Genomic DNA, 12,048 nt, shown 5'->3' on the forward strand with positions numbered 1-12,048 from the left:
ATGGACATAAGGCCTTGAGGAACTGCTGGAGGTCATGATGGACTTCTGAGGTGGGTCATGGTTGTAACGTTTGTATTCAGAGATTTTGCAACTCTTTTCATCTTGTTGTGCAATCACTGAGTCATCTGTCAAAAGATCTACCACATTCTATCCAGTACCCCCTACTTGCCTCACATGTCCTTCCTTACACCCTCTCCCATCTCCATCAACCCAGGCAATTGCTTTCAATAATAAGAGATCAGTACTCAGTCTTACTGCAGCCATGAGAGTGTTTGTTTGTGTCTGTGTGGTTGTATGTATGAATGTGTATACTTTTACTAGAAAAAGAGCATGTGCTTTAAAGCTAATCTCAATACTTTTTGCTGTTATGTGTTTCTATGATCCACACATCAGTTTGCAGTAGGGTGAGTAGTTGCCTGTACCCTTATTTTATGTATTGTTCCACCCTGGAATTCTGTTACTGTTATACATTACATTCGGTTACTTATTTGTGTAGTTTGTAATGAGTTTTATAGTTATGGCAGGGAATACCACCTAGCCCATCTGCCTCTTTGCAAGTTTCTATAGTAGATTTTGTGTGGTAAAGTGTGAAGCCATTAACTAAGTTGCTCCTTTAAGCCTGTTCAGCTGTATCTGATGTGCTTCATTTTAGTTTCATAGTATCCTTGCACGTTCAGTAAATGCTGCCTTGTTTGAAACAGTTGCTAATTGTATAATTAGATCATTTGTGAAGGTCAGTCTCATATAGGCCCAGTGTCCAATGTTTTAAGTTAAAATATTTTATTTTACACAGTCCTGAGCACAGTTTTACTCTAATGAAACATTCTGTTAATGTGGTTTTCTTTTTACTGTTATGGAAGCTAACACTTCAGTTATACATATGAGGTGCAGTGTATCCATAATAACTTATTTCCCACATAATTTTTATGATTTGTATAATAGAAGACTTGGTACATTCATAAAATATACCAAAAAATAAGTTTTCTTCTTTAACTCTGTCAAAATTTCATTTGTGTGAGCAACTGTGGATCTTCTCTAGAGAAGCTGTTCATGGAAGTCAACTGGAGAGATATTCAACAAGTTAATTGTGGAAAATTCTGTCCCACTCATGTTCAATTACATCCTCACATCTCTTTATCATAAGTAATTATTTCATTTGCCTCATAATCTAGTAGGGAAGTTATTGTACAGTGAAAATTAATCAGAGAGGGAGAGAGAGAGAGAGAGAGAGAGAGCAGCATCCCAAATTGTTGATGGCAGAAATAAATTTCAGCAACATCCAAAAAGTATAACAAAAGCTACATAGAAGTGTTGAATAAATCTGAATGAAGTTTTATTATGATTAAGGAAATTCCATTATGCAAACCACTCACTTATAGGTTTTGGAAGTGTGACACACTGACACATATAACAGTATACACATGTTATCTAGCTTCTAAGCTACAGCTCTGGTGTTACTAAACAACAGTCATATTCACAGCCATAGAAAGGCATAAACACACCCATCTCTTGCTACTGTGAGATAGACTGTTTGTGAGTGGCTGCATAGCCTGATGGCTGTTGGCAACTAAGAGGTTGTAAAATAAGTGGGGTGTGGGCATGTCAAGTCAGCAGAAGTGTGGAACACAGAAGATTCTCAGTGTTAATAACTAAATGATGTTTGCATATGGAACCTTCACAAAACAGTGGGGATAGAGCATGATAGGTTATGAGAGGTGAGAAGGGTGAAAGGAATAGAATGGATGTGTGTGTGTGTGTGTGTGTGTGTGTGTGTGAGAGAGAGAGAGAGAGAGAGAGAGAGAGAGAGAGAGAGAGAGAGAGAGAGAGAGGGAGAGGGAGGGAGAGAAAGAGAGAGAGAGGAGAGAGGAGAGGGGAGTGGGGGGTAGAAGGGGGGGAGGGAGTGAATAGAAGAAGTGTGATGGAAAATGATAGGTGATATATGGATGAGCTTAAGGCGTGAGAGTGGAGCTTTAGACCAGGAAGTTTGTAGGAATGGAGGAATACCAGTGGGGCATATCCAAGTAGTTAACAGGAGAATGAGCTTGTGTTGTGGTCTGGTGGGTAACCAGTACACCTGTGAACTGTTCAATCAGCTTGTTAGTTGTCATATCCACAATGAAAACTGAGCAGCAATTGCAGCATAGCTGGAACAGGACACAGATGCTTTCACATGGAGGCCCTACCTGTGATTTAAGATATGCAAGTAGTGTAACATTAAGACACATTAAGAGGTGGCCTGTACTAAAGCACATACTAAAATCATTGCTGTTCTAACATGCATCATGTTCAGCTTCTAACCACATTTGGGCAGCACATATTTACATTGGTGAACAGCTTGCTAATTGTCATAGTTCAGTTTCTCCCAGTATATTTGTTGATTGAACAGTCCACTGGTTTACAGCTGGTCCATAGTATCTAATGGGACACTGAGGCCCTACCTGTGATACAAGATATGAAACTAGTGTAAATGAGACACATTAAGAGATGGCCTGTTCGTTTGTAGAACTGGCTTTTACCTCATTAGACAATAGAGCAAACACAAGATTCCTATGGAAATTTAATTCACCAGAGAAGGAAGTCTTTTAGAAAGCCCTTATTTGTCTAGATTTCCAGTTTTCACTTCAGATGCATATTGTTTGTCGACCTGGGTGAGCTTATCAGATGAGATAAATGGAAGAGATAGAGAAAATTCAAAGACAAACTGTACAGTTTACTGGGGATTCATTTAATCAGCATTATAGCATCAGAGAAATGCTGTACAAAGTTCAAAGTTGCTCCAGAAAAAGGTATTTTACATTGCATTATCCTGTACTCTGAAAATTCTGAGAGTCCACATTCGAATTGAAGTCAAGAATTGTATCATTACTACTTCCTCCAGCTTATGGATAGTGCAGTGACCATTATGACAAAACATGAGAAAACTTCAGGGTACCAACAATTTTTTTTTTTTTTTTTTTATTTTTTTTTCCTCTCTCTGCAGTGTAACAAGCACATGTGATAACACTGCTGTCTTTCCCATCTGAGCAATGCTAGGTAAACATTTATAATTTTATTCTTCAGTGTATGAAGTGTGGCTGTAAAATAAAGGGACTTATATTGTTGCAGACTAAGTATGCATGTGCCAAAGTTGAATAACCAACAGCTGTGAAGCTTGAAGCACTCGTAGTCAAATGAGGCACCTGTGGTGTCTGCAGACAAATCAGTGTGTCTGTGGCCTTCATTTGCGTAGGAGTGTTATTTTGTTTTGCCAGAAAAATGATAAGTGTAATAATAGAGCAATGAATAGTCATGGAGTTTCACATGAAGCGTTTAAAAACTGCCACTTAAATCTGTCCTTTACTAAAAAAAAGTATATGGCAAAGATTGTTTATCATGTATGTGAATTTTTGAGTGGTTCAAGTGTTTCCAAGATGGCTGAGAAGACACTGAATATGACTCATGCCTGGGATGCCCTTCAATATCAAAATCAGATGAAATAACTGAAAAAATAGGTAACCTGATCCAAACTGACCATCAGTTGAGTGTTTGATAAATTGCTGAAAATGTAGCAATTGGCAGAGAATGGGTAAGGCAAATTTGATATAACCAATTTAACATGAAGAAAGTGTGTTCAAACCTGGTACTGAAAATTCTCACATTAGTCAAAAAGAAGCCTATGAGAATGTTTGTACTTACACTTTCCAAACCACTGAAAATGGTCCTAATTTCTTGAAAAGAGGGGTAACATTTGATGAATCTTTATTTCTTACTGATGATTCAAAACTTAAGTGCTAATCTATGCAGTGGAAGGGCCCAACTTCACCAAGTGCAAAGAAAGCTCGAATGAGCAAATCACAATTCAAAGCAATGATGATTTTTTTTTTATATATTCATGTATCTTCACAGAATTCCTGAAGGTTAAACTGTTAATGAACATTACTACCTTGAGGTTCTTGCTCAACTCTGTGAGAAAATAAGAAAAATGACACTAGTTATGGAAGAACAATTCATGACTTCTGCATTAGGACAATACATTGGCTAATGCTGCATTATCTGTTAAGAGTTCTCTAGTGAAGTACAGCATCCCAGTGTTAGACCACACAACTTATTCGCCTGACCTTGCACCATGTGACTTTCGTTTACTCTCCACAGTCAAATCTGCCGTAAAGGAATAAGATTTCAGTCTGTTGAAGCAATGAAAAAAAGCTTCTTGCAACATCAAGGAGATAACAGAGGAAGACTTCCAGCACTGTTTCCATCAATGGAAAATTCACATCATGGATCATTATATAGATAGGGTATGACACTATATTGAGGGAGGGTAACAATAACTAAATGTGTGTGTTTTTGAAATAAAATGTTTTGCAGCAGTATTTCCATTAGCAATAGTTCCATTATTTTATAGCCACACCTTGTATTTATGTTAGCTTAGTTTCAATGTATTTCTTTTTTTGTTTCATATGGAGTTAATAAGATCATGACAACATGATATCATCTTTTCCAGTTGGTGTAGAGCTTTGATTAGTGTCATGATGTATTAGCTTTCAACCAGTGTCTGGAAGAAGATGGGGGTAAATTTTCAAGAGCCACAGTGTCCTTTATTGTAATCATTTTAAGAAAATGTTTGGTTATTGTCTGATTGGCAATGGAAATATTTTTCATCTGAAACGTGTAATAGCTTCCAGTTGTACATACATTATAATAACAATTTATAAACTGAGAATAAATATTTAGAGAGAGAGCAATATACTGCACTACATTAATAACTATGCTACAGGAAAGAGTGACGATATGGAAAGGATAGAGTACTATTCACCACATAGAGGAGGCTTTCAGTGGCAGTGACAGACAGGCACACTGAAACAAGACTGCTAGTTATTATTTAGCTTTCAGACTTTCACCAGATGTAAACAAAACACACACACACACATTCGTACATATATAACTCACACAAATATGGCAACTGCCATCACTGGGCATGAAGGCCCAACTGCAATTACATCAGATGTGGAGTGATCTTTGCTATGGGGTAGAAGAGAGGTATGAGGTGTGGAGGTGGAGACATGGCTGGGTGGTGGTGGAAGAAGATGCTGTGCTGCCTATTGGAGCATGCATGCAGGAATATGGTTGGAACAGGATAGCGATCCAATATGTGCTGCATCAGGAGGGTGTGCTTGGGCATGGAGAGGGGGGGGGGGGGGGGGGGGGGAAGCCAAATGGGAGAGGAGGGAAATACAGAAGCAGAAAGGACTATGCAGGTGTGTTTGTAGGAGGATAGAAGATGTGTGTAGCTGGAGAGGGAGCAAGGAAGGTGATAGGGAATTGGAGGACAGGAACTAGCTAAGGTTGAGACCAGAGGGGTTACGAGAACAAAGGTTTGTTATAGGCAGAGTACTCTCTCAAGTAATTCAGAAAAGCTGGTGCATATGGGAATAATCAGGATGGCACTAACTTTGAAGCAGTTGTTGACGTCAAGCACAATATGTTTGGTGGCATTCTCAGCATCTGGGTGGTCCAGCTGTCTCTTGATGACAGCCTGGCAGTGGCCGCTCATGTGGACAGACTGCTTGTTATTGGTTGTCCCCCACCCCTTAAAATACCACACAGTGGTTGCATCTAAGCTAGTAGATCACATATCTGATTTCACAGGTGGTCCAATCTTTGATGGTGTAGAAGATGCTTGTGCCAGGACTGCAGCTGGCGATAGTGGGAGGATGTATGGAGCAGGTCCTGCAACTATATCTGTTGTTGGGAGCAAGGTTTTAATGGGGATGGACAAGTTTATTGTGTGGATTTAGTGGACAGCAGAATGATACTGTTGGATGGGTGGGGAGGATATATCTCATTTCTTGGCACAATTAGAGAGAGTTGAAAAACTAGCGGAGAATGTAATTCAGTTGCTTCAATCCTGGATGGTACTGAGTCATGAGGGGTTGCTCCTTTGTGGCCAGCAGTGGGTATGCTGGGGATGGTAGGTGACTGGTGAAACAAGGTATAAGAGATCTGTTTCTGGATGAGGTGGGGAGGGTGAATTTGATCTGTGAAGTCCTCAGTGGCATATTTGGAGAGAGGCAACTTGTCACTACAGATGTGATTTGAAAGGGTGACTAGACTATGTGGAAGGCACTACTTGGTGCGGAATAGGTGGCAACTGTTGACATAGAGGTGTTGTTGCTGGTTTTTAGATTTTTTATGGATGGAGATATTGGTAATCATCCTAGAGGTAAAGATCAACATTGAGGAAGGTGGCTTATTAGGCTGAGGAGGATGAAGTGGAACAAATGGTGTAGAAGGTATTTAGGCTTGTGGAGTTACTTCACATTCCTACAAAGTCTGATATAGTTACAGTTGTAATCTTCAGATGCTGGGTAACAAAACTAATATTAAATTACATACTGGATGAAGCTAAAAAAATAGAGAGAACTAAGCCTGCACACCATCTACCTCTATAGCTTGGAAGACACCTTTTGTGTTGCAGAATGTACTCTTGTTGCCTCTATAACTCCCCATTATTGTTGTATTCATGAAGAATGTGTAGGAAGAACGATTATTGGTAAAACTCTGTATGAGTTTGAATTTCTGTGACTTTCACTTCACAAGACACATTTAGGAGAAAATAACATGTTACTCACACCATCTTGGAATGTGAACTCTCAACATTTTAACAATAAGCCCCTCCACAATTCTCAACATCTCTCTTGTAGTGTCTGTCACCAGAATTATGTGAGCATCTCTGTAACACTCTCACACAAACTAAATGAATCCATGATTAAATGAACCACACTTCATTGTCCCTTCTGTGTGTTTGCTATTAATTCAGTTGGATAAGGAACCCAGACTGACATTACTCAAATAGTCAAATGAGAGTTTAGTATAGCATTTCCTTTCATTGATGAATTAAATTTATTTAAGATTCTTCCCAAGAATTTCATTCTGGTGTCTGATTTCCTTAGAACTAGTGTTGTGTGGATATTCTACTTTAAGTCACCCAGGATGGTTACTCCTAGGTATTTTAGGCTGATACTGGTTCCAGAGCTTTGTTGCCAATACTTAACCTGAGCAGTAATGGACCTCTAGCTATTTATGTGCACAGTTTTATATTTATTTATGTTACAGGTCAATTCATGCACTAATATTCAGTACTCTGTAGGTCATTCTGCATTTTCTACAGTTTCTTGGTATTGCAACCTTCTTATATACAATGGTGTGGTCCATAAACAGCCTCATGTAGCTTCCTACATTGTTTACTATATTATCTATACTGGATGAAAAGTAAAGAAAACAAGAAAAAGAATTTCATATTCACCTCAAAGAGACAAAACAACTACTTATTGAGATATGGATCATTCCGTCCTGTGACGGCCATCTGCCTGTTGGCTGGTTGTTTCTACGGTTTTTAACAGGGAGCATATTATCTCTCAATTTAGCAATCAATAGCTCAGTAATCAAAATTAGTTCTTTTTTTAAGACAGTAACATATATTTAGCACATTATGTGAGCAAAATTACAGACGAATAGAATAAACATACTTACCTTTTGTGGGTACTAAGGTTGTGAAAATAAGAGCATGTGAGCTCCCAGTTTTGCAGTCAACATCTCAGTAATCAACATTAGTTCTTTATCCAAGAATGTAACAGATATGTAGCATATTATGTAAAAGAAATTAACTGAGCAAAATAGGAGTGCTACAGAAAAAGGTATTTATCTTTTGTAGCCGACCACAATGATCTTCATTGCTTAAATTCCACATCTATTCTTTTCTAGATCCTTTTCCTCCATTATTAATTTTGTTTATTTCATCATTGACATTTCTAAAAGTAATCTTCCACAACTATTTTAATAAAATACTTCTTTTTATTTGTAAAAATTAAAAATTGTGTATACAATACAGTTATAATTCTGCACGTTACATCTGCTCTCCGTAAGCTCTCACAAATAACTCTCTCTTACCAGTAGATCTCTCCAAGACCTAAATTACAAAACAACAACTGCCCAAGTTGGCATAAAAACAAAGTTCATAGAGACAAAACAGTAACTGAATGTTAATAACTTGATTACAACTTATTAATGTTCCACAATAATATTTCTTAGTTTGTTATGAACTGGCATTCAGCTTCTTAGGCCATCATCAGATAATTTAATGTTGAACTGATAGTTCACACAGCTTCAGCAAGCACTCATAGCTGTACAAAGATGTGTAACATTTTATGACTATATTGATACAAAACACAACCATGTTGTAATATGTAAAGAGACACTGAAGAAATAAATCTTACAGTATATTAAAATATGAAAACTATATTAGTGTATAAAACAGAAATGTTCTACAAGTGAGTAATGGCACTGTCTGCTATGTCATGTGGACAAACTGGTGAATGTGATGAACAGACCGAATAAAAGGAGGGGAAGAAATATGTCTACGTACTGTGGGTGTGAATCGGTTATAACAAGCTGGGCATGAAAGGAGCTGGAGACTGAGGAAAAAAGATTCCACTTTTGCTGAACATGCTCTGAATGAACGTCATTCATATGATGTGAAATGCAAAGTCCTTCATAAAGGAACTAAAGGGAGAAAACTAACATAACTTGAAATTCTGGCCATTAATAAGCACCAATCAAAGAATCCTGACCTGGTCCTTAATGACCAAACACAGTGCCACTACTCTCCCTTATTAAAGAAGCAGCCATTTATTATTCCTCTCAGCATTAGCTAGTAAGCTTGTTATTATGTTCCATACCCACATTCAATAGACATCTTTCTTCCCCTCCCATTATTCATTCTGCTCATCACATTCACCAGTTTGTCAATAGGACATAGCAGTCTGTGCCATTACTCACTTGTAGAACATTTCTATTTTACACACTCTCATAGTTTTAATACTTGGGTATACTGTAATGTAAGATTTATTTGTTCATTGCCTCCATACATATTACAATATGCTTGTGTTCTGTACTGATATTGTCATAAAATGTCATATATCTTTATACAGTATTCTTTGTACAGCTATGAATGCTCACTGAAATTGTGTGAATTATCTTTTCAACATTGTCTCATCAAATGCAACAAATTACTGTTCAAAATGGAAAACAGTAGCCCAAGGTGTCCCTCAAGGCTCGATACTAGGACCTATTTTGTTTTTGTTCTATGTTAATGATTTACCGAACAATATAAATGCTCCATCGATTTTATTTGCAGATGACACATCTGTATTAATTGAAAACCAGGAGCCAGAAAACATCCCTCTCTACATAATAAACACAATGAACAAACTAGAAATGTGGCTCCAACTGAATGGATTAAGATGGAACATCCCCAAAACCCACATGGTCCAATTCAGAACAAAACAGTCAAAGCCACAAGAAATTAAAATAACTCATAAAAATCAGGATATAGAAGAAGTGGATTCTGTGAAGTTTTTAGGGTTAAACCTAGATAAAACATTAAATTGGAATAAACATGTTGACTACCTGTTAAACAAATTATGTAGCTTTCCATTTGCTATGCAAATATTAGCTGGTGCAACAGACATGAATATAAGGAAAATTGCATACCACAGCTACTTTCAATCAGTTGTAAGGTACGGTATTATTTTTTGGGGAAATTCAAGCAGTATATTGCGCATACTAAAGTTACAGAAAAGAATAATAAGGAACATGTGTACTGCCCATCCACGGACATCATGTCACCCACTATTTGAAAACAACAGTTATTAACAGTTCCCTCCTTATACATCTATGATATTATCATCTTTCTACATAGCAATTTAGATTTATTCGAGAAAAACTGTTTCAATCATGCTTATAACATGAGAAACAAAGACAATTTTATGCTTTCCACTCATCACTTAAACCTATATGCGCAGTCTCCTCAGTATATGGCAATGAAAATTCATAACAAGCTAAAAGGAAAGAATGTTCTGAGTATGAACCTATAGACACTGAAAACAAAGCTATATGATATACTTGTCAAACGCTGCTACTACACTGTTGAGGAGTTTATGAAGGATGAACTGAACATTTGAGCAGGTTAAATTTACATATAGTCTTGTGTGTAAATGTAGCTGTCCTTCACAAACGGGAGGAAAGAAAAATAAAAGTTTATATTAATGTTAAAATTCTTTGTACCAATTAGGCTTAAGTTGTGTTATCCATTTTTTTCACGTGTCTCCTCTACACTAATCATATGATTAGAAATTGTTTCTTATGAGACGAATGAAACACTATTCACTATTCACTTAAATTATCTGACGATGGCCTAAGAACCTGAAAGCTAGTTCATAACAGTCAAGTAAATATTATTGCAGAATGTTAATATATTGTATTCAAGTTATTAATATGTCCATGTTCCTCCAAGAATGATGGAATTTTCCATATATAGTAACTGAAAATTTGACATCAAAATTATTATACAAAATACGTTTCATGTTTGTTCATCATATTTCACAAAACAATGTCTTCTACATAAAGGAAAGACAATGATGCATGCCTCGTGCCTGATACCACTATTTAAATACTTAACATTGTCACTACTTTAGGAATGTGTTCCATTAATAAATACTAATACAATTTAACCTTTTTGTACTCTTAAGGATACAGTGTCATAAGATAACTGTGTGTATAAGACATCACTATTTTATTCATCAGGCGAAGGTGCCGTATGTTTCCCTCCTTGGTTAACTGTTGCACAATTGACTGGTTTGTGGAATGGCCTCAAGAAGCGCTGCTGTCAGTAGCAAGCACAACACTTGCAGAAGTTGGTAGTGAGGAACTAATTGAAAAACTCTCTACAATGTGTGTCACAATTCATGAGGTACATTTCACATAGTTAAGCAATTATATATCTATATATTTTTCAGTATCTGTTCATTTAAAACGTGAATGAGTACTTTAATTACATATTAAGTAATTGTACAGGTGATAAAACCATGATAACTTGATGTTCCATTGTATCATCACTAATTATGTCCTGAAGACTAGTTTGGCCTTAAAAATTGTGCCCCATTACTGCTGTGACGTAATTCTTTTTTTTTTTTCATTTCTGTGTGGAAAAAATACTTGAAGAACTCTGCATTAATATATTATGCATGTAATAAAAAGGATTTACTGCTACTCACCATGTAGAGGCAATGCTAAGTCGCACAGGCACAACAAAAGGACTGCTGTATCTGTGAGCTTTTGGTCAAAAGGCCTGCGTCTAATCTTCTGACTTAGAAAATGCAGTCTTATTGAAGAAAGCACAACTCACACACACAACTACTGTCACTATATGCTGAGGCCAGACTCACTGATCCTGCGCCTATGTGCACGATCAACATGCAGCAACCACTCACAGGTACCAGGTGGCAGCACTGGAAGTGCTTGCAGCAATTTGTATGTGTTTCCTGTGTTAGAAGAGAGCTGCCTTTGGTAGAGAGAGCACATGTATAGCAGTCTTTTAGTTGTGCGTGTCTGCAACTCATCATCTCCTGTAAATGGTGAGTAGGACTGTATCATAGCATTGTCTTTATTCTGTCCTAGATTTTCAATAGGTTAATTATTCATGTAAAGTATTTCAATATAGTAGGATACAGTTGTTCCAGAATATACTTGTACATTTGGCTTAAAAATTAGTTCTTGGCTCTAATACCTGCAGTCAATAAAAATTTCTCCTACAAAAGCAGACATGAATGAAACACCAATACTGATCTTCTGAGCAGCCTCTGAAGCCGCATATGATATAAGTAGAATTTCATAACAAAACTCTTGTGTTAGTAACAGCATATCAAGAATCAGCAGAAAATTTTAATCTTCTCATAAATGACACCGAGAAGTGTCCTATTTAAAAGCAAAACACAGGACGTTATTTAATAAAGATTTTTTAAAACTCATCCAGTTAGAATTTATTGCAATTAGTAACATTACTGTTCAGCTGAATACCTACTATAAGCTTTCAAACTGCTCAATAATATCTACAGATAGTATCTTTTTACACAAGTCTAATGATCAAAATCACCACTCACAGATGGCAGGTGGCAGCACTAGTAGCGGAGGGTATATAAAGCATGTCTGGTGGACACAAAAAATACAGCA

At 36.9% G+C, this 12,048-nt stretch overlaps 1 protein-coding gene across 1 annotated transcript in view; it reads left to right on the forward strand.

Moving 5' to 3' along the window:
- The window catches only part of LOC126188640 (dynein axonemal heavy chain 6), a 1,044,937-nt gene that overhangs the window by 615,803 nt on the left and 417,086 nt on the right, over positions 1-12,048 (forward strand). The window contains exon 84 of the mRNA XM_049930241.1: positions 10,624-10,789. Within this exon, the coding sequence (XP_049786198.1) occupies positions 10,624-10,789 (166 nt within the window). The remainder of the gene's footprint in view (positions 1-10,623; positions 10,790-12,048) is intronic.

The sequence above is a fragment of the Schistocerca cancellata genome, chromosome 5, assembly GCF_023864275.1.
Source record: "Schistocerca cancellata isolate TAMUIC-IGC-003103 chromosome 5, iqSchCanc2.1, whole genome shotgun sequence".
Taxonomy (NCBI): Eukaryota; Metazoa; Arthropoda; class Insecta; order Orthoptera; family Acrididae; genus Schistocerca; species Schistocerca cancellata.